The sequence below is a fragment of the Lonchura striata genome, chromosome 1, assembly GCF_050655825.1.
Source record: "Lonchura striata isolate lonStrDom1 chromosome 1, ASM5065582v1, whole genome shotgun sequence".
In the NCBI taxonomy this organism is placed as follows: domain Eukaryota; kingdom Metazoa; phylum Chordata; class Aves; order Passeriformes; family Estrildidae; genus Lonchura; species Lonchura striata.
Genome location: NC_140703.1, coordinates 44,610,117 through 44,634,044, shown reverse-complemented (window position 1 = coordinate 44,634,044; position 23,928 = coordinate 44,610,117). Strand labels below are relative to the sequence as shown.

The 23,928-nt window shown below is 42.6% G+C and overlaps 1 protein-coding gene and 1 long non-coding RNA gene across 6 annotated transcripts in view; one reads left to right on the top strand and one right to left on the bottom strand.

The window, feature by feature from the left end:
• Positions 1-12,865, bottom strand: part of LOC146768650 (uncharacterized) — a 29,632-nt gene extending 16,767 nt beyond the window's left edge. The window contains exon 1 of the long non-coding RNA XR_014953963.1: positions 12,750-12,865. This is a non-coding gene — a long non-coding RNA (uncharacterized LOC146768650). The remainder of the gene's footprint in view (positions 1-12,749) is intronic.
• Positions 12,866-15,945: 3,080 nt separating this feature from the next.
• The window catches only part of PDGFD (platelet derived growth factor D), a 136,659-nt gene continuing 128,676 nt past the window's right edge, over positions 15,946-23,928 (top strand). Inside the window, exon 1 of one of the 5 annotated variants that reach the window (XM_021529339.4) lies at positions 15,946-16,500. In XM_021529339.4, coding sequence (XP_021385014.1) covers positions 16,371-16,500 — 130 coding nt within the window. In that variant the 5' untranslated portion in view covers positions 15,946-16,370. The remainder of the gene's footprint in view (positions 16,501-23,928) is intronic. The other 4 variants (XM_021529341.4, XM_085575779.1, XM_085575784.1 and 1 more) reach the window with 4 other exon arrangements.

Sequence of the window (23,928 nt, the reverse complement as noted above, 5' to 3'; positions counted from 1 at the left end):
TTCCTTCCTCTGCAATTATGTACTAAATTCCAAGCAAAGTATGCTCATCTTCCTTGGATTAATTTTTTTTCCTTTGTTCTTCTCAAACACCTAGCATAAGAGCAAGCCTTCAAATTTTTCATCTAAATCTCTGTTTACACTATTTAAAGCATAACAGACTTTGAAGGTCATTTTCAGGCAAACAGAAAATTGCCCCTTCCACCTCATTTGCTTTTTTCCTGTGTTCAGGAAAAAAAAAATTAGAATAATGCATTATTATTGCCTCTGTTGTTATTGTTATTTTGTTATGAAAACACTAAGAAAACGTGATTGAAAAATAGATTATAAATCAGACTGATTACCTGCCTCACTGTCACAAAGCTATATTACTAGAACTGAGGTCTTTGTCATTACTGATTAGATCCAATGAAGGACATAGGATCTTTCTAATGCAAATTTATGACTCTGTGTGTTTGTGCAGGTGTGAAGAGGTAAAAGTGTTGCCTGTGAGAATGCAATAAAAATAAGCATACAGCTTCCATTTCAATTACCTAAACAAATTCATTCTCTGTTAAAAATTTGATCCGAGAGATTTGATCCGAAAACATTGTTTGGATGCTTTTGTAAAACCTGCAGTAAACCTCCTTTATCTTTTAATCCAAGAAAGAGACTGATCACTTTCTTTTACAAATTGTTCATTCCAGATATCAGTGACACAGCTGATTTTGCTCCTGATTAGTTTATTTTGACACCAGACTGAAGGCCAGAGCTGCAGATTCTGTCGTTTAAAGCAGGGACATTTCTTTCATCAGTAAATATCTGTAAATGACTTTGTTGAAGTTTTTACTTGGTGTCAGATCTGCACCAGAACCTTGATGTGCTCAGTCTAAAACAGCTGTCTGTGTATAGCATCACTATGTGAGTTTTCATCCTGCAGGTCTGCTTAGGGTAAATTCAGATATCAAAATAAATTCTATTCATTCCTTCCTCCAGTGATTTTTGATATAAACTAGCTGCTGGTATAGCCACACAAACAGCAGCTCTCCAAAAAATCTTGGTCACTCCATGAGTAGTCCCATGGTCCTTATTTAAACTGTGGGTAGGAAACAGTAGTAATGCAAATATATCTAATATTGTGCTGATTTGGTCAGTGTTAACAGAATGACTAAAAAGTTCATGGCCCATTTCTTTTTTTCCTTCACAAGCAAAGCTGCAACAACAATAGAGATACAATAGTAATGCCTGCATATCTACTCTACTGTGGCTGAAGATAACACACTCTTCTGAAAATCATATTTCCAAAATTAATAGACAGTTTTGAGTTTGACCTTTATTTAAAGGTCAAAATCAGTTTTCTGGTGTCCTGTGGTAAACTTAATCAAGTCAGACTCAGAACTGATGCCTCCAAAGCCCTTTTATAGTACATTAGATGTTTATGCCCTGCCTAGGAAGGTCACAAATTCTCATACACTGTTCAGCGGGTTCATAATGGCTACTAAGGAGCTCACATGGCATACCCGTGCTTGAAGTAAGTTTTCATTGCAACGCAGCCAGAGCAACCCTACAGCGGAGCCTATAATGCCTGATCTTACCAACTTCCCCCATCCAGGGCAGCTTCTAAACAAGCAAAGTACAGATGAAAAACTTAGGAAGGAAGTACAGTGGTATTTAATGCTGTTTGGCAAGATTGAAAGACTTTTCAATGCTCATAAAATATCCAAGACTTATGCCAGGAAAGCACATGAAAGATGCCTAGGTAAGCTTAACATAAACTGTGTCTGAGGAACTGTGAATCAAGCAGTACAACCACCTCCTACCAGACACTGTAATCCCCGAGCTGTTTTAAATGATCATATCACACAGTTTTCAGGGCTTAGTCAAGGTTCTTCTCCTTTTAGACAAGCCTGTAACATCAGCATGCAAAGTCATTGCCCATATGCAATGGGACAGTGTAGCCTTGTCAGGAAGCAAGAGAAAACTTTTGGAACGCTAGCTTAATGAGCTAAACACTGACTCATACTTCCATTTGTTACCTGATAATTTTGTGCAATGTGACCTTGGACAAATAATTGCAGTCGATGTTCTCCCTATTTCTACAGTGTGAATGTTGACAAACATCTAGATAATTTTCAGTTCCTCAGGATTAGGCCATTTTTGTGAAAACTCTTGAAAATTAAGTGTCCTTACTAACTCTAGAGGAATGCTGAACATAGTCCTAGAGCCTAGTCATGCACAGGCCTACAGGGCTGCCCTGAAAGCTCTGTTGCATGACACAGGATTGAGAAATAATGAGGGCTTCTCAGGGAGAGCTGGTAAAATTACCAATTATCAATTTTTTCTCTTTTCAAACTTTAACCGTTTGAACTGAAATGCAACATTCCAAGTGTCTGCCTCAGGTTGATGCCTTTTTATTCTCACTGAATAAGTATTATACTGCTATTAAAATTGCCACACCAAACCTTCAAAAAACATTCTGTGCAAACTTAGTTTGGTCCCTTGTGCATAGCTATTACAAAAACAACTCACAAATAACATGATCAGAGACTATTTTTTCTTATAGACTCATTCAGTGCCTAAAATGGAGGTCAGCACCAAAGGCAGGATTCACCTGTACTGCCTCCAGATACCTGCAGCCCTGATGTCTACAGCTAAGTAGACAGTTTGCATTTCCCTTAGTTTCACTGAGAAAAAAAAAATGTACTTCCAAGGTGCAACCCAGTTTATTCTTCGACACATTAGCCCTGTTCAAAACCAGTCAATTTCTGTCTATGTTACAGAATATCTATAGTCAGAGGCAGGATTTTATTTGGCAGATCATATACCAGTCTCTAATTTGGGTGATACAGTGTATAGTGAAGTACATCATCCCTTTTCTCAAGTGGGACTGGGGTGCAGAAAGATTAAGTTTCTGTTAGTTATAGACACTGAGATTGATAATGCTTGGTATTATATAGTACTACACATATTCAAGATACAGTGAACAGCAATTGTTAACTTCAACTACAGCTATGAATGCTCTGAAGTTTTTCTACCGAGACTCTACTGTCTTCAGCTGGGCATCCAGAAAATGAGAAACATAGAGCTGAAGACCAGCTGTGAGAAATCTGTTTTGTGTCATCTGTGTAACAACACACAGGTAGAAACCCTTCCATGTCACTCAACTGCCTCAGAGATTCAGTTTGCTTTTCCATCCACCTCCTGCCCTACTCACTTCATGACTTTAAGCACTACAACAAATAAAGTTCTACAGGCTATCTCCCTTTATACTGCAATGTCATGACTTATCTCCAATAGGTATATTTAATCCTCTAAAAAAAGTAGTTTTCACACATAGTAATTACAACATATGCCCTACATATGAAAAATGGTGGCTGAATTAAGTTTCATAAAGTGTTACATTTCAGAAAAGTTCTAACTTAGTTTTTCTTAACATAAACAAGAAAACAAGATGATTGGTAACTAGGGTTTTCTTAAGATAAACATCTAAGTCTGTGCTAATCATCTGCATTTGTCTTACTAGGCAAAAAGGAAGCCATTGGAGGTGGGTGAAGGGCAAGGGGAACTCGACACTTCCTAAGTTAATTAAGAAAATGGCATATTTGATCAAGCACCCTCTAGTGGCATCTACTTTTCTCTCAGACTGCAAATGGAATATGCCATGTCTGCATCAGATTTTGCTCTCGAAGTTTTGTTTACCCTTCTAAGTTTTGCTTTCTAAATCTATGTTTAGAGCAGATTATTCTGACATTTGTTTATTGAGTACATCAGTATTTTAAAATGTCCACAATTGCTGTAGGTGTGCACAAATCTTTCTTTTCCTTGTATTTTTCTACTGCATGTTTTTATCTTGTTCTGCCATTCCAGAGGTCTCTGGAGAGGCCTTGGTATTTAATACTTCTTGAATTCAAATAGAGATCAGTAAATGACAAAATGTATTTTACTGTACATTCTACTTCCTAAGAATGCATTGAATTAGTATGCCTTGTTGGATTCTCCCCCAGGAGACTGATTTAGTCTAATGATAGCACAAGGTCATTAGCACAGTATCAGCATAAATTCTGCTTAACCAGTGCCAGGTGATTAACTAGTTTGTGTTAATATGTTGCATGCACAAAACTGTGAACTCAACTCCTTTGTATGGCAATCTGATCTCCACAAAGATTTGGGCAGCCTGAAAGTATCCCCACTAATCTGGAATCAGACACAAGTCCTTCTCACTGGTGCTCCTAAGACATGTTGAAGGCTCTCATTGTCATCCAAAGCAGATTCAAAATATTTTTTCTTAGCAAGCTGATTTAAAAACTACATATATTTAAAAAAAAAAATCTTATGTATGCTTTGTGTGCTTTCTCCAATATTTATAAAGCAATTCCATATGAAATCTGCTTGTATATTTTTAATGAGTTGTATGTGGGTTCTGGGTTTCTTAATGATCTAAAACACTCTTAATTTAAAAAAACCAAACACAAACTGTAAGTGCAGAGGTACATTTTACAACAAGGGTGACTGGAAGACTCTGAACATGGGTCAGAGCAATGCCCAGTATCAGTATGGACTGGAGGAATAAATAGATTGAGAGCAGTCCTGGGAAGATGGACTTTCCTCCGTGGATGAAAAAATGGACATGACCTGTCAATGTGTGTTGTGGCGCGGCATGCGCTCCTCTCGCCGCGGCACTCCGAGCCGTGCCGTGCTGGGCGGTGAGGGAAGAGAACGGGCGGCCGCTTCCCCCTGCAAGCTCTGCAGTTCAGTTCGTGGCGCGCGGGGACAGACGAAGGCGACACGGGACTTGGGGGGTGAACGGGATGGTTTTATTCAGTGAGCCCCAAGACCCCCTCGGGCGCAGGAGCAGAGGTTTTATACAGAACTCAGGAGGACGGGTGTAGGAACAGCAACCAATAAGGGAATAGCAGGGGAGGAGTTTAGGGCAGGACTAACATGACAGGGAAGGTTCCAGGGAAAGGGGCAGGGAAAGGGAGGATTGGCAACTTGGAGATGAGGGGGTTTTTAGGGATGGGGGGGGGGAAACAGATATTAAACAAATATCAAATTAAAGACACACCACCGCATCTCCCTCTTTTCTTTTACAAAAGGAAGGAGAATTCTGTGGTTTAAGCAAATTAATATAACATAAAATTATATGATAACTTTGTAAATTACTTAAAGGACATGAAAGACACATTATTGCATTTATAGGGCAGGAAGAGTAGTAACAGCCTAAATCAGACATAAGACTGTACAAAACTTGCTGTTTTGCTGCTCTGAGTAACAATCTAAAACAATGTAAATAATTGAAACTATTGAAATAGAATAAAATAATTGACAGAAATTAAACTAAAAAATTTAATTAGAATGATTAAAATTACAACTATCTAATTTAAATAAAATAATTAAATGGAATTATTGGAATTAAATATAATAAAAGATTAACTAAATATAACTAATAAATTTTTAAACCTCGCAGCAATGCAGCAAGCCTGAAGCAATACACTAGTTATGCGATTCCTGTAGCAATAATGGTTAAAAACATAGCCTTTAAGTTAAAAAATATTAGAAAAGACTGAATTAATTATAATTATAACAAAACAACTTAATATAAAATCAAATTGTAACATTACATATTATTAAAAAAAACATAAGTTGAAAGACATCAAAAAATGATAAACTAATTGTGATTATAACATATGAAACATATAAAAACTTCATCTGGAATATATAAAATTGTCCTAAACGAAAGTCCAAATTAAGGGTACAAAGCACAGCAGGATTTGTGACTTCATCTGATTTAGAATTTGCTTCGTTACGGCGCTTGCGATGTTCAGCTTCTTAAATTCTTAAAGCAGAGTCAGCGGATAACGGCGCTTGTCTTAAAGCAGAGTCAGCAGACAGCGATGTGGTTTGTTCAATTTGAATGTTTGTTTGCGAGGTGGGCATAATATCTTGAGTATTAATTAACTGGGATGGTATTTCTTTCTATAAAATATAACTCAACAAATAGATTATTCAAAAAATAATTAAAAGCAAAAAGAGGAATTCGTAGTTAAATAAAAAGGAGTATTGGGTAGGGTACATTAAGGAATAGGATAGGGGAATCAGACAATCACTTAATTAGTGATTGCCATGATTAACAGGGGGTATCGGTAAGGGGTGGACCGGGGCGCCGCCATTTTAGGGGGAAGACAAAATGACGGATCCCCAGTCCCGGGTTTCGGCTCCATTTCCTCGGAAGAAGATCCCTCCCGACCTTCCCCCCGGAGGACGAGCCCGAAGAAGGATGGGGGAATATCCAACCCCGCCTCCCCCAACAGGGACTAGCCTCGTGCAGGGACGGTGCAGGGCTATTGGGAGAGAAATGGGACTGGCGGGAAGCCAGGGGTGGAAAAGAAGGGTCAAGGCAGGAAATGGGTCCCGAGCGGCGTGGCCAGCGCCATCTTGGGAGGGGGTGCCAGATACACTGCACTTGGCCTGAGCAGTGTCTGGCAGGGCACTTGGGGCAGCTCGGCCACAGCAATCCCCAAGGGAGGATAGGAAAGGGTTTTAGGAAAGTCCGAGGGGATGGGGATATAGGGAGCTTCACAGAAGCAAAAAGGGGAAATTTATAGGGGGGGGGGGGGGCCCAACGCAGCTGGATGTCGGCGCAATGCGTGGGTGTAAAGGGCCCCTTTTAACAACGCTCCTATAGCTAACGTGTCGCCCTCTTAGCTGTTCCCTACTGGTGTCTTTTCTACCCCCTCCGTCCAGCCCAGAATGGGGAGGGGAGGATAGAGAAGACAACATTTTCGAGGAGAAGAAAAAGCGATCCAATCTAGGTCCCCACAGAAGACTAGGCGAAGAATAGCACTCAGTGCTAGCTTCCCCCAGAAAAGGAAAACCCACCCGACATGCAAGGCTACAGCCCCAGTCTGGGCGCAGACGGGGGTTAAAACGCAAAAAAAAAAAAGTGGCAGACCCAGCCGCCCGTTGGGGCGACCCCCACCCCGTGTAGCCTACCTTACCTTGCAGGCTCGGACGGAGATGGCTTGAATCTTCTCCTCGACTCGATGGAAAAGTCGCGCTAAAAACTGGGGATGTTTCCTCTCGGTTTGGCCCTTCCGGAGGCCTGGGTGTTCCCATTAAACCAAGACTCGTCCCCGAAGCCTTGGTTTCGGCCACTATCAGCCTCCGGTGGTCTCGCTGCAGATGCTGACCGAGGAACGAACCTCTTCTCGGTCTGCCCCTCTTCAGGCTCCCCCGAGCTGCTGCCAAAACCGCTCTCTCTGTTCTCGGGTAAGTCTGCCTGCCAAAAAGCTCTGCAGCCCGGCTGCCCGTGCAGCACGGCTGCTTCCCGTGCGGGTAGATGGCGAGAACAAAGAGGGTCCCGGAGCCTCAATCTTTTTCGCTCGGCGCTCAGCTTCTCATAGCATCCGGCAGAGCTTCTACGGCCGTAGATGTTCCTCTTCCCCCCTTCTTCTTCTGTGAGGCGGGCGCCCCCACGAATTTGCCCGTTTTTTCTACAAGACGAAGGAGGGAACCATCCTCTTGCTACCATATGTTGTGGCGCGGCATGCGCTCCTCTCGCCGCGGCACTCCGAGCCGTGCCAGGCTGGGCGGTGAGGGAAGAGAACGGGCGGCCGCTTTCCCCTGCAAGCTCTGCAGTTCAGTTCGTGGCGTGCGGGGACAGACGAAGGCGACACGGGACTTGGGGGGTGAACGGGATGGTTTTATTCAGTGAGCCCCAAGACCCCCTCGGGGGCGGGAGCAGAGGTTTTATACAGAACTCAGGAGGACGGGTGTAGGAACAGTAACCACTAAGGGAATAGCAGGGGAGGAGTTCAGGGCAGAATTAACATGACAGGGAAGGTTCCAGGGAAAGGGGCAGGGAAAGGGAGGATTGGCAACTTGGAGATGAGGAGGTTTTTAGGGATGGGGGGGGGGAAACAGATATTAAACAAATATCAAATTAAAGACACACCACCGCAAATGTGCACTCATGGTCCAAAAAACCAACCATATCCTCAGCTGCATCAAAAGAAGCATAGCCAGCAAGGCAAGAAGTGTTTCCCCCCTGAATTCCCCCTTTGTAAGACCCCACCTGAAGTGCTGCACCCAGCTCTGGAGACCCCAGTGCAAAAAAGACAGCAACCAATTAGAGCAGGTCCAGAGATGGACACTGAAAATGGTCCAAGGGCTGGTATACCTCCCCTATGGACAAAGCCTGACAGAGCTGGCAATATTCAGCCTGGAAAAGTCTCAGAGAGGACCTTATTGACTTCATTCAATATCCAAACAAGGCTTATAGAGAAGATGAGGGAGACTTTTTACCAGGACCTGCAATGCCAGTACAAGGGACAATGGTTTTAAAGAAAAAGAGGGGTAATTCAGATTGGATGTAAGGAATAATTGTTTTGTTTTTTTCCATTGTGAGGATGGTGAGGTACTGGAACAGGCCACTGAAAGAAGTTCTGGTTATCCCACTACAGTAAATGTTGAAAGTCAGGTTGGATGGGGATTTGAGCAACCTGATCTACTGAAAGATGTCCCTGCCCATAGCAGGGAGGTTTCCCTATGAGATCACTGCTGTTCTCTCCAACTCAAACCCTTCTGTGAGAGTCTATGATAAAAGCTCTGAATTTTGAGCCTCAGAGTTTTGTATTTTTTACATTTATGTTCTGGATTTTCCCATTGAATGATGTCAAATTATTTATTGTGAAATGACTGAAAAGGCTTCATTTTGCCATGTCTGTGAAATACAGGCAAATAAAGATAAAATATGACAAATTTGCTTTCTAACAACACAACTAAACTCAGTACACCAAGAGGATCAGCAATGGAAAAATGGTTTTCCATTCTGCATTGCACATTTTTCACAGCAAGGCAGAATCTTCCCGATTCATAAAGTGGTGTTGGAAGATTCTTGAGTGGGAAAGGAAAACAAAAAAAAAGTTGAGGTTCTTGCATGGTCAGATTTAGGAAGTAGGTCCACTGCACATGTGTGCCTAGACCTCAAAAAGGGATGAAATTACCCATGAAGGAATGCAAAAAAAAAAAAAAAACAAAAAAAACCCCAGCCTCATGGCTTGGCAGTTGTTTTAAAACATTGTCAACAATATGAGTCAGTGATGTCCTGTTGAACTTAACAAATTATTAAAGACAAGCTATAACTCAAGAGAAAAAGAACTTCACATAACAAGAAGGTTCAGTCCTTATAAAATCCTTAAAATATTTCAATAAACTTCTGATTATCTAGGTGGCTGTGTAGAAGAATTTACATAGGACCCATATGTATGATGGCTGCTCAGAACTTCAGCCTTGTGAAACTGAGGGGGAATCTTCAATCACCAAAGGAAGATATTTGATCTCTTACATGTATTCAGAATTGAGCACAAACTGCAACACAGATGACAAAAAGCTCACGTGCCATCTTGATTGTGCCAAGACAAGTCATTGCTCGCAGGCTTCAGCATCAAGATGCATTTCAGTCTTTACAAGAATGCTTGGGTGGTATCTCCTAAGTTTTTTACAAGATAATTTACAGAATTTGAAAAGTGTTCCTATGCTGAAAACATGCTGAAGAAAACAGATGCTGAAATCAAGAGAAGGTAAATGCATCCTGCCCCAGAGGAGAGAACACAGAGCAGTCCAGAAGGAATGTCTGGGCAGTATTACAGAGGACCTACACCATACTGTTCTTTGTCTTAGTAAAACTCATTGCTTTGTTTGTAAAGTATTATGTGCAACATGCAGACAGAAAGCAGGAATTATCATGAAAAATTCCAAGTCTGAAACCTCAGATCCTTGCAATCTCATACTACCAGTAGTAAAACATTCCTAGAATTTCTCTAAAATTTTAGATGTCAGTTTTCCAATTCAAATCTATCAAAGACAAACAAAATCTGACATCATTTTGACAGGTGCAAAGAAATTGATCACAGAAATAGCACAAGCGGTTAGGTAGAAGATATAAGGATTTGAGGACAGCTCTCTTACTAAATCCAAACCAATAGTTTCAGATTACTTACATCCAAATATTTAAGACCAAACACAGGATCCTGTGTGTCACTAGTCATTCACAGCACAAGATCCAGAGGGGAAAAAAAAATTAAAACCAGTCATTAATCACTTGAATTACCTAACACTGGTGGTGGGTGTTTCACTGTCATGATACTGTAAAATTGATTTCCTACTATTTTAAAATCAAGTTTTTATCTTTCCTTTTTCTAAAAGATACCGCACTTTAAGCAAACAAAGCAGGCAGACAGCAAAACGGTTTGGCTTATTAATGCAAGAAGTCAAACATATCATGACAGAAAGGTCTCTTTAAATCTACAAACATAGGAACACGGCTACAGAAGAAATGCAGTCTTTTTGAAAGTATTACTTTCTTACTATGAAACACTTATGAGAAAACACAGCCCAATATTTTTAAACCTGAACTTATGTCTAAATGCTGGTTCCACTGATATAAATAGGGGGTCAAAATCCTACTTAACCTCAGGAGGGCAACATTTCTTATTGTGGATTATATTCAGTTTTTGAAAGCTTGATTCTGAATATTGCATTCACACTATATGTCAATTTGTACTGTCACTAGGTACCAGGGAGATAAACTGAGTGATACGGAAGTTTCTCAAAATTTAATATATCAGCATGTTTAGTTTGGGATATTGTTTTTCTCTCCCGTCCTATGTTCATATTGGTGCAATATTTGTCTCAACATTTGCAGTTGAAAACTATCTAAAAGTTACATAAAGCCAGCAAAAGTCATTTAAGAGTTGGGACCAGAAGCAGGTATACGAAAGGGAGAAGGGCACAGAATCCTGTAGCAGTGCAGGCACAGAAAGGAAAATCAGAAGACTGGATAAATCAAAGCTGCCTGCAGCTGTTTTCAAGATTGGGCCAGACAAGTGACCTTGCACATTTGGTTGCAGGAGGAGGACAAACAGCAGCACCACTTGCAAGTTTGTGGCCCAGATCTAGTGTTCAGTTTTTTAACATGAGGTTCCACAAATCAATGCTATGCTGTAGTGATACCAGGCAGCAGTGCTTGAGCTTGTATTGATAGGTCTGGTCACCTAAAGTGATCAGTTTCACTGGGGATTTTCTGTGTGTTGTTAAATCACTGCCTGTAGGCTCAGGTAGTATATCTGGCCATAGATCCCTGTGCTGCACTTTTTTCTTCATGTCACAGAGCCTGGGGCAGTTTTTTTAGTAACATATGACTCTGCCTGTGTTTTCCAATTCCAGACATAATGGCTTTGGTTTAATTTTCCTTACATTCTTTTGGTCTTCCATCATGGTTACAGTTGCTTACTTAAGACATATTTTAGCAATTTTGAGATGTTTCTCCATCCCACTCTGTGTACCTCTGCTCACATTCTTACATCTTTGTCACAGATTATAAACTAGGGGATGAGGTCATTGCCCTCTCTTGACTGACCTCCTACATAACAAAAATCACAGTGCCTAGAATTAAACCTTGGAGATTTATTTTTTTTTAGTTGTTTTCTAAGAAACTGCAGAATGACTTAAAATTTTTTCTATGGCTTGTAGTATAGAACGTATGAACATGCTTGCATGTGTTGCCTTCATAGACTTTCTAGAAGTGATCAAGACACCCCAAGAGTCCATAAGCACAGCTTGAAACCACTTGACTAGTTTTAGGAAAACATCAAATCTTGCCTTTCAGATTTTCAGTGGTGAAGAACTTTGATACTTCCATAGCTTTCCACAGAGAAAAACGTGCCTTTTACTGCTAACCTTAATTTGTCTATCTCCAGCTTTCTCCTTGATATGTCATGGTCCACTAGACAAAATAGCCTTCTAAAATCAATATCCTACCTCCCGGAGGTAGCTGTGACCCCTCCGATTTTCTCCTTGACAAGCTAAATGGCTTGTGATTTTTTAAGCTTTCCCCTGAGTGACATGTTTCTCAACCTCCAGCTAACCCTGTGGTTTTCCTCTCAGTGTTTGTCACTTGATTATGATCCTTTCTAAGACTTTATTCATAACTTGAGGCAACAGTCTAATAATAACAGAAGAAGGCATAATGTCCCTACTCTAACCGATATTCTCTTCTTCAAATAAATATTCAAGGATCACAGAGAAAACTCAGAGATCTTGGATTTTGCTACTTAATCAACATAGTTCAAATGTTCTGGACAAACAGTGCATTTGTGCTCCACAGACAAACCTCATGACTCTAGAGCATCTCCCAGTCAACAAATTATAACAGAGATCCATTGACTTTCTTGATAATCCACCCCCATCACTTTTTTTCTGCATTAGTGATTAAATGTTCTATCCTATAGCTATAGAGGAATTTTTTCCCTATATTCTCACCATAGTCAGTAGAAAGAAACTGGACCTTCCAAACCACCCCAGCATAACTGCCTAAAACCTCTGGGCTAGAGGGTCCTCTGATAGGAGCCCCATTCTGTCCACAAACATTGAGAACCTGTGTGACTAGCTAACACCAGGCACTTTCAGAGGACTAAAACGAGGCGAGGTGGATACCACAGGCACCAGGCAGCATAAGCTGGGCCAGGGCTCAGCTTTACACTTCTACCCAAGAACTACACACGTGCCTCAGTGTATCACCAATGCTATAAGTGATGCTATTATTACTCCCCCAAAGTTTTTGTCACCTTCAACAGTAGGTAACTTATGGAAATTTGCATAGGCCATTGTTAGAAATGTACATCACAGCATAGCCACAGTTGAGACAGTCACAACACACAGGTGAGCACCATAGAATTTCAGAAAGCATCAACCCATACAGAGTAACACCATACCTCTCCAGAAGGCTTCAAGCATCTGCCCATACAAAGCAACAACAGGCCAGTCAAAAAAGCATCAAGGTCTGCTCTTTATTGCTCTTCAGCCCAACCCTTTAAACCCCTGATTGTTCATGCATTGCACCTCTGTGCCTTCTGTTCCCTTTGTGATTGGTGAGTGCAACTCAGCACTCCAGGGCTCACTACCTTCAATGTTGCTCATCTGCCCTGCACAGCTGTAGCCCACTGGGGATGAAGCTTGGCCACAGCCCCACTCCCAATTTTCACAAACTGTGTGCCTACAAATATAACCAATGCAGAAGTGAAAAATTAGCCTAAGTGGCATTCTCTCAAAGAGAATCCATTTAATAATGTTTCCCTTTTTCATAAACATTTTTAAGCCTGACATTTAAGTTTTGAAAATACTTAGTATGCATGGCTTTCATTTCATGTGATTCAAATAATGCAGTACCAATTGGGATATTATGAAAGCCATAACTGGATGCTATTCTGCTTGTCAACCAGATTTCCAAGTTAGCATGGTAAGATTTTCCAGGTTTATAGAAAATAATTATACTAGTTTCTTTTTAATTTCTATTAATGGACTTTTATGTGAAGACTTTTTTATTAGGGTCCCAGTTGAGCTGACAAATCTATAGTTACCTAGGTTATCACACTTATACATCAGTGTGTTCTTTTATGCACCAGCCATGACTTGTTATAGGTCTTCCTATAGAAGCCACCTGATGTTTTAAATTATCCCAAGCACTTAGAATGCAGATTAGCCAATGTGCTAGAATTTTTGCCAAAAAGTAAAGATCCAGTGATATGCTTATAAAACTGAGTATAATCCAAACTTCTCTCTCTTTGATGGGGATTCTATGATGCCTTATTATAAAGATACTTTCTGGGTTTTAGTGCGTCTAGTGGTTTTAAAAGTGATCTAAGAAGCTGAAGCAACAGTCATTGGAATACAGGCCTTTCCTCTAACAGTCTACCAATGCATGTTAGTTTTGCTTCTCTGTCACAAAATCTTTCTGTCCACCTGTACATCAAATTGGAAAATGTGGGTGGTTGGTTGAGACTTGTCTGCTACAGAAATGTTTTTGCTTTAAGAACAAAGAGTGGCACTATCCCAGGCTTTGCACAGGGAGAAACAGAAATGTATTGTGAGCGTATGATATGAGTTATACAAGGCTCCTCTTAGTATGTATCAAAGCCACAGGTGCTGGAATATATCCACCACCTATACTTGCCTATATCCATCATCATCTAGTTTATGAAGCCTCATGCTGTTTTGCTTGAGAATTCTCTAAGAACCAGGTATCTCTGCTCCATAAACAGGAATTCCATCTTATGCACTCCTAAAAAAATAATAAGGGGAAAAAAATGTGCTGAGGAGACCTCACTTCTGTGCCCTGGTCAGCTTGAAGTTTAAACTTATAGTCTCTTATAGTCAAGCCAGGGAGCATGTCAGCCAAACAGTTGTGGAGTGTTTAAAAGTCTCTTTTACTCTTCTGTTAAAACTGGACCTTTGCAGCCAGGGAGGCATGGGGCCAGAGAAACTGTCTCTAGACCCAGGTCTTGGGAAGACATATTAATTTTTTATAAGCAAATTTATATGGATGAATTTCAATACAGAAACAGCCTGGGAAATACTGCCATTTCTTGACTGAATTGTGCAATTGCTCAGATGCTGTCAAAATATCTTTCGTCTGACTTTTGGCTGGAAGATAATCTGTCCTTTCTCTTTCTCTTCCATCTTAAAATGATCACTTCCACAAAGAGAACCAATTACAGGTTCCAGCATCCTGAATCTAAAAGAGAAGGAGGACCTGAAGGCACTAAGAAAGGCAAGACTTCACCACAAGTTGTGGTTGAGGTTAGAAGTGAGCTGGGAAGCAGGGATTATATTGGCAGTTTCTGGCAGTTCCTTGTAAGGTAACTGGAGAGAGGCAGACACATTGGATGAACAGAGAATCTCCCAAGCTCCCCCACATACTCATTCATTCTGTGTCCTCTATTTGACATTCTGTTTCTATTAGGATGATTGAATTGGCCACCTTCCCTCGGTTCACCCAGTTCCCCCCTGAAATGGGCACCTAAAATATACACATCTGCTCACAAATGAAGCACTGTTGGAGCCTTTCCATTATCTACCACATGGGAGCAGGATTAGGTTCACTGTCGGGTTTGGGGAACATGAAAGGGATAAAGGAAGATGAATTATGCATAACAGAATTGCACCCTACTGGTTTCCTAAGACATACAAGATGTTTCAGTCCCATTGTCATCCTAGCATACTCTTGGAGAAAATGCTTCACACAGCCAGAGGCAGAGCTCCTCCATGACTCCTGATACAGCACCATATTGACATTCTTCTGCTAATGACGTATGTTTCATGTTGTTAAAGATCTGGCAGCATGTAACAGTTTGTTAGACTGGCTAAGACCGCATAAAATATAAGAAATAAACTGAGTAGGGAAAAATTTTTTAGAGAACTGTTAAAACCTGAGTGGTTTGGTTTTTTTTCTTTTTTTTGCATCCTCCTTTTGATTATTTTCATTGCAACTAATGGAAAGGAAAAGAGTATTAAACTAGCAATCTGAATACAACCCTCACATACTTTTGGTTTAGACCTAAACTCTTGCAGGCAGTAATACAATCTTTTAATACCAGATCTAATTTAATGAGGGTCTAAATTAGTAAGAACTAACTTTTTATGAAAAGCTTTGGAGAGTGCTTGGCATGACAGGAGAAGCCCATATATTTCTCCCAGGGACAACTGCGGGTTATTCACCAGCTGTCCCACCAAGTCTCCTCACCCGCCCTGGCACAGCTCGGAGACTTGAGGCATTCGGCCCAGCGATGACTTTTACGTGGCCACCGCGGGCCCGAGGGTGACGGGACCGCGGGGTGCGTGGCTCTGCGCTGGCGGAGAGCTCTTGGCACACGGCTCCCGTCCTACCCAGTCGGCGGGAGCCCGGCGTTCACTCCGCACAGCGGACAGCCCCCTCCTCGCACCATCCCTCCTGCCACTTTCTGCCCGGGGTGGAGACGGCGCTGCCGGTAGCTCAGGGAGGGCCCGGGCACCGCTCCCGCCCCTTCCCCCGGGCCCCCTTTCCTCCGCCGGCGCGAGAGCGGGGCGCTCCCGGCGCGGCAGACCCCGGCGGCTCCCGCGGCGGGCGGGGCGGTGCGAGGCGCGGTGCGGCCCGGCGGCGGCCGCGGGGAGCGCGGCTGCGGCAGCCCCCGCCTGCCACGGGGCACGGCCTTGCTGGACGAGGGGAGCGGGCGGCGGTCCCGGCCCGGGCGCTCCGCACCTCTGCCGAGTTTGGCCGGCCCAGAAGGGCAGCCGAGAGTTCAGCATGCAGGAAGTTTTGAGGCAGCTCGGAGAGTAGCGCGGCGGAGGTGACCGCCGCTTTGCGTGCTCTGGGGTTTTGCGCTTTTTTTTTTTTTTTTTTTTGCGGGGATTGTGCCTTTTTCCCCCCTTTGCCTCCAACTCCCCCAAACACACAAGCAACCCGCAACAATCATAAAGTCCGGTAAGGGGGAAGAGAACGCGAGCGAGGGAAGCACCCTCGGCGGGAGAGGAGAGCCCGCTTCTTCGCAGAGACACGGTCCCGCTCGCAGCCGGTCCCAATGCAACTGCTCATCCTCCTCCTGCTCTACGCCGCCGTCTGTGCGAACTTCTGCAGCCGTCAGGGCACCACCGCCCCTGCCCAGAGCGGATCTATAAAAGCCCTACGGGCTTCCAACATCAGGCGAGATGGTAGGTGTCCCGCTGCTTTATTTATTCCCAAGGGCTGCTTTTGCGGGGATGGTCCTTAAGCGCGCCTCGGGGCTGCCGCTCCCTGTCCCGGGAGCGAGGGCCGCGTGCCCAGCGGGGACAGGGGTCGGTCCGGGTGCGGTCCCGTCCCGGGGGCTCAGCCAGCTCGTGGGGTCGGCCTCCGGGGTGCGGTCCCTGCGGCCGGTCCGGGAGCGTGTGGCCAGGTGTCAGGAGGAAGGTGTGGGCTGAGGGTGCGACTCTGCCCTGTGGCTGCACCGCCGGGCGGTCCCAAACTCATCGGGGTAACTCCGAGGAGGTCTCCTGGCAGTCGGAGGTGCCCCCAGCGCCCCGTCTGGGCTTCGGGGAGCGCCTTGCCCCTCGGTCCCGGCTGCCCAGACGGGCCCCGCCGGCCGTCCCTCGGCACCCCTGGGCCCGTGTCCCCGTGTGCCTTGCTGTGCCGGCGGCGGGCAGAGCGGGGAGCGGCGGCGCCGCGGCTCGCCAGCCCCTCGGCGCCGCTGGGGGCTCTCAGGGGCGGTGTGTCGGCGGCGCTGCCGTCGCTCCGGGGCTCTTCGGCGGGAGCGGGATCGTCGCCCGGCCCCGCCACAGCCTCGCCGCCCTCCACTCCTGTAAGGGCTGTCGGCGTGCTGCTCGCCGGGTTAGGGAGCTTCCTCCAGCCGAGGGTCTGAGCCCAGGACTTGGTGCTCCCCCGGAGCGGCTGGGCACTGTCCCACCAGGACCGGCCTCGTCCCTTGTGATGGCCGGGGATGGTGCGCACCCATCAGGGCGGCAGCGGGCTCTGGGACGCCGCCTGCCCCGTAGAGAGCGCGTTCCCGGCCTGAGCTGCGGCGCGGTTCCCTCGGGAGCTGCCGGCAGGGGATGTCCCGGACCGCCGAGGTGCTGCCCGGGCTCCGCGGCGCAGCAGTGCGGGACGCAGGTGCCTCCAGGGAACGTGGTCGTGTGCCGTGGCCCCACAGAGAGTGAACAGGGAGACTGCATAAAAATAGCGCTGCTGAAATTCACCTCGAGAATCCATCACTTTCAGTTTGGGAAGAGTGATGGGCCTTTGGCCAGGGAGCAGCCTGGAATGTTCCAGCCTCACGTGGGAGAGCTTGCTTTTGCACGTTGCCATGTACTTTAGACGGCGAAATGCAGGATGTTCTCCGTGCAAATGAAGAGAGTTAACATCTTCCAGTTGACAGCAGTCATATATTTTATAAACCCTTTTCAAAAACCCAGGCCCTTGAGCCATTTCCAAGACTGTATTTGCCAGTGTTTATTTTCCAGCATGTATACAATGCATGTAATGGGTATACAGTTGATTTAAGAAGATGTTTTTGTTTAAAGTTTGGAGCCATATTGAACTTAATAATTTTTTATGCCTTTCCTTGTCACTGAAAGAAGACTTAAGAGAAGGTGGAGGATTTTTTGTCCTATAACAAAAATGTTGAGTCATGAAGCAGGACAAAATTGCAGTTTTTTCTGATACAAGAGTTAAATTTAATCTCATTAAATAAAAAAGTATATGTTTGCAATAAAAGTACATATTTGTTAATTACATTTTTTAAATTATTTTGTGTTTTATCAAACTTTATGACTTAGCCTGCCACCATCATAGAAGAACTGAGACCATCTCTGAAGTAAGCTAAGCAAGCTTCCATCCAACTCAAACTTCAAACAAGTTTTTCCATTGAAAACTTACATACTTAGCGGATCAAAATGTGTATTACTCTGATCATCTCTGTATAGTCAGTGAAGAAATCATTAACCCCTAACATAAATAAAGTTTTCATATTAATGGCAGTATGATGGGTGTTTCACTTCTCAGAAGACTTCCTGTGGTGAAATTGCTTCTTGCAGTGATTAAGAGAACAAGCCTTTGAAATTATTAGTTAATTGCTGTCTTTCTAGTTGTGACAATTTAACAATTTGATTAAGCTTTGCACCTTTAAAATTACCAGAAGCAGCTTGTAGTGGTTGATCTTTGTGGAAGGTGGCAAATCTATGTGCATTTACATCTTACTTTTTATCTTTGCTGGGACATATGCTAGTGAGCCTTGTAGCCTACATTGAATGTGCTCATGCTAAAGTCAGACACTTCTGCAATTCTTGAGTGGATGTGATGAATGTACTGAAGAGGTCACAGACTTCGATGAAGACTATGTGCAGACCCTCAGCATGCTGCAGCTTTGCTCTCTCCCTCTGCCTGGGAATCCTGTTGCTTTTTCTCTGCAAAGCACCATGTGTTCTGGTGTGGCCAGTGAAGCTGGTGTGGGATTGCAACATTTAATGCAGATCAGCCGCTGATCCCCCCTGATTTTACTTGAATGAAACCGTTGCTTGAATTCCTTCACTGAGGGCCTATATTTGTTCAACCAAAGGTTTTGAGCAGTATTCCAAATATTGCGTACATGTGATGGGCTCACAAGCAAATGCTTAGAGAACAGTTGGCCGTAGGCCACTGCTAGTATTTCTGTCTTTTATAATTCACAGTGGTGTTTTTGTGTTGTTTTAGTCTGAAGCAATGATATGGAACAGCATGAAAGATGTGAGTTGCGTTGCCGAGTCAGACAGTATTTTTTGCTTTGTAAATATTTGCAGATATGGCAATATAGAATGGGATCTGAGAGCATGCAATACATTGGGGTAAATGTGTTACAACAGTCTCAAAACACACAGCTAAGATAAAAAGTAGTTTAATATTATGTTCTGGGTTGATGATCATGATTAGTAGATTTTGAAATTAAAAGAGATACTGAAGAGGAAACAAGGCCCATTCAGCTTCAAAAAAATATCTTGGGAAGCCCAAGACCACCTGCACATTTTATTAAAAGAAAAAAACCCCTTTGAGTTCCAGTTCTAAGCAGGATAAACTAGTGGTACTGCATACACAGAGTTTAATATGGAGGCTTGGTCTTGCTTCCAGCCAAAACAAACCTTTGCAGTGTGCATGATTCAATATTGCCTTTCTTCTTTCAGACTAAAAGTAGTTGGCCTATTTGTAATTGCTCTTACTTAAGACTAAAGTTGATCTGATAAGAAATCTATGGATGAGGGCAGCACATATAAAAATTGCTATTTCATGACTACCAAACCTAACCAGACTGTAATTTCTGCTGAAGATATTAAGAATATAAATAACTTGCTTACAAGACATCCTCTTGTTCTAGTTGAAGGACGGTCATTGATGACTCAGCAGTCCTGTGTAGCACTAATCAATTTTTTAAAGTGTCCTGGAGGTGCCAGCAACATTTATAGCACAAATACTGGTATTCACTTAGAGTGTTTATTAATGCTGTTAACTTAAGTACTTTGAAGTTCATCAGAATAACAGAGAGGTCTTCCAGATGCTTCCATTGTTCTATTTTGATTCAGTTTCCCAGTTTGCAGCGTGCAGGTAATACTGCCTAATTACAAGAAGTCTGATATTTTGTTTTTCCTATTTCAGTTGTTTATGTGTACTTGGAGTTGAAAAGTAGAAGATAAAAAGTGCTAAATAATATTATTTACTATATAATGTCTAACTGAAACATGACATCATTTTTCTTATCAGTTATTGAACAAACATCTGCGTAGTATAGGGAAGTATGCCTAGTCTGTATCTTCAGACTAAGCATCACCATACATACTTTAAACTTCAAACTCCAGAGTTCAAAGAAAAGACAGTACAGAACAGACAGCATAGTGTCAGGTCATTTCAGTAAGTAAACAACTGAAAGCCATGAAATCAGTATCTTCTGATGTGGATTTGAAACCATAACATCAGATGACTCAAGATAAGATTCCACCCTCTTGTGGCTTTCATTACAAATCCAAAAAAACCTGAAATTTCCAAACTTTGCTTTGCTTGTGCACCACCAAAATACAAAGAAAAAACTCTATAATTCTGGGGAAATGCCAACAGCTTTTGGCTCTTTAAAGTCTGATTCAAATGGATGTATGCCATTAACCTCTTCTTCCCTGTATTGGCTGATGCCTAATCATGAGAAAAAGTATACGGTGATTTGGGCAGTATTCTCTCACCAAACAAATGTTAATTATCTGTTTTGTGGAGAAAATTGTGTTGTTTTCTGGTTGGTTTTTTAAAGAGGGAAGGTTTAGATTAGATGCTTTAAGGCCCTTTCCAACCCAAGCCATCTTATGATTTTATGGCATTAGGAGAAATTCTTTAATGTGGATGTAGTGGGGCCATGGCACAAGTTGGCCAGAGAGATCTGTTCAAGGGGTTTCATCAAGCTTATCTAGTGCAAAGTGTCCCTGCTCATGGCAGAGGGATTGGAACTAGATAACCCTCAAGGTTCCTTTCAACCCAAACCATTCCATGATTCTGTGATTTTATGTTTCCACGATTCTATGAAATGTCTCTGGTATCACTAATGGTATAGAACATCACTTTTGGAATGCACTTAGTGAGTTCTTTTTTAATAGGCTTTTGTACATTTTTTAGAGGACACTGGTAACATAAAATTGTGTCAACTGTAAAATGGCCATAAAAATCAGTTTTTGTAGTCTTTATTTCCCTGTTTTCTAGGTTTTGTATAGAAATATGTATTTCAGGCTTCATCAGTTAAAAAAAACCCCAAAAAAACCTTACTAATTTCCCTGCAGTAATGCACTTTGGTCTACAATTACCTGACTTTGATGATGTCTCTTATCTGTATAATTAACAGTTTGCACTGAAATATTAAAGCATACTGCATGCGAATTCCAACCCTGACTCAGCAGCAAGCAGCATAGAAGAATTCTCTAAAGGAACTTGAAATATGTTTTATCAGGCAGATGTATATCATAGTGTAAGTCACTATAAATTCTTCAGACAGCCTCTTGAAACTTCTTGGTTTTAATTCAGGGTTTTTTTAAGTATTACTATGAAACTGAATTAGGCCAGCTAATTCTTAAAGGACTGGAAGAGAAAACTTGATAGTTGATTTGCTTTGATTTCTAGAAACTGAACAGTGCTGAAAATCTAGAATAATGTTGGGAGTTCTGTCATGTCACAGAGATATTGTGTTTCATGAAACAGCTAGGAATAAGAATAAATAGAAAATTCACAGGGGATCATTAGTGAAGTAATATTCATCATGTGATTAACTTTGACCATCTTCATAATTCTGCTAAAGTCAAGGGGTTCAAGTCATACAGGACAGTGTAATAAGAAAGCTCAAATAGCTTATATATAAATGAGATGAGTAAAAATAAGTATGTATTTTTTATGAACCAAGTGTACCAAGTATTTTCAAAATTGGGAAAGGTAGAATTTAGGTCACAAAAGACTCCCAAGATCATCAAGCCCAGATGTTTACTCAGCACTTATGTAATTGGCCTAGGGCCATCAAGCCAGCCTGTCCAGATCCCTCTGCAGAGCCTTCCTACCCTGCAGCAAGCCAGCACTCCTGCCCAATTTGGTTTTATCTGCAGGCTCGCTCCTCTCATCCTGGACATCAATAAAGACTGTTAACAGGACTGGCCTCAGTACTGAGCTCCATTCAGCATCACTCTCTGAACTTGGACAATAGGGCAGTCTTCTATACAGGAAATGGTGCACCTCTGCAAGCCATAAGCATCTGATTTCTGCAGGATAGTTCTGTGGGATACGGTGTCAGAAGCTTTACTAAAGTGTCTTGGAATTGGCTGAGATAGAGTTAATTTTCCCCACATCAGCTCTCACAGTGCTGTGGTTTGCACTGGTAGTAGTAGAAAGGTGTTGATGACACAGCAGTTGTGGCTGAAGCTGAGCAGTGCTGGCACAGCATCAGGGCTGTCTCTCTAACATTCTGCCCCTCTCAAGTGGCTGGGAGTGGGAAAAGTCCTGGGAGGGGACACAACCAGGCCCAAATTAACCAAAGGAGTATTCCATACCATATGACATCAACTCGGATATAAAAGCTAAAGGAGGGAGAAGGAATGGGGCATGTTTGTTATGTTATAGTGTTTGCCTTCCAGAGCAATAACTACATGTGCTTTAACTTTGCTTCCTGGGAAGTGGCTGTATATCACCCCCTGATTGAAAGTAGAGAATAAAATTTTTTCTCTTTGTTTATACACACCAAATTTTTGCTTTTTTCTTGGTTTTTGTTTGTTTGTTTTTTTTTTTTTGGTTTAGTGAAGTGCCTTGCATGAAGCTACAAGTTGTTTTCCATCTTACTTTCTCTCCCTTGTCCCCTTGTCCAACTGAGAAGGGTGGGCTTGATGCGCACTTGGTGTCCAGTCGAGGTAAACCCACTACATAAAGGCCAGACAGATAACATCTACAGCCCTTCTTTCATCAACTGAAGGGGTCACCTGGTCACAGAAGGAGATCAAGTTGGTCAGTCAGGACCTGCCTTTCCTACAGCTGTGCTGATGACTGGGCCTGATCCCCTGGTTGTCATGCATGTTCGGCATGATGACGCTGTTGGTGAGCTGTGCCATGACTTTCCCATGCACTGAGGTCAGGCTGACAGGCATGTATTTCCCTGTATCCTCCTTCTGGCTGTTCTTGTAGATGGATGTCACATTTGCTGACCTCCAGTTAACCAGACCTTCCAGATTTGCTAGGACTGTTGGTAAATGGGGGAATGTGGCTTTGTGAGCGCTTCTTCCAGCTCTCAGGACCCTTGGGTGGATCCCATCTGTCCCCATACACTTGTGTCTAAGTGGTGTAGTAAGCCACTGACCATTTCCTTTTGGGTTGTGGGGGCTTCATTCTGCTTCCTGTCTCTCTCTCCCAGCACAGGAGGCTGGATACCCAAAGCAAACTGGTCTTACTACAAAAACTGAGGCAAAGACGGCATACGTAACTTTGGCTTTTCTAAAGGCTTTGTTGCTATATTTTTGTCAGTTGTATTTAGTCTACCAAAATAAAAAAGTATATATATTGTAGGTGTGAGTCTTTTGTACATGCATTTGCAGAAAAAATATAATTTTTATCTTTAGAATACTGTCTAATATAGCAAAATAGATATTCACCTATCACAGAATCAAAAAATATGTTTAGTTGGAAAGGAGCAAAAATGATCAGTAAGTCCAGCTCAGTTATTTTAATTCTTAAAAGTTTTTAGGATGTTCTCAACCCCAAAGAAGGGCTACCCTGGCTTGCTCTGGCTTTTGTGCACCTGCAAGGATTTGACATCACGATACTTAAAGGAGTCCTAAGAAATACCATGAAGGCTCTGTGTTGACATTCTCTGTAGTAAGATTTTGTCCACTAATGCAAGGAAATTTAATAATCTTTATCAAAGTATATTCAAGATCTGCCTCCAAAATTCTGCTATTGCATTTCTTATTTATTAATATTTATGTATTTATTGTTATTATTTATGATTACATTATACCACATTTTGGATAAAAGAGAGCACTTATATCACTGCTTCTGGTGAGGTTCTCTTGGCTGAAATACTAGATTGCATAGAGTTGTTTGGTAGTTTGTTTCAAATCAGTCTCCTGTTTACAAAG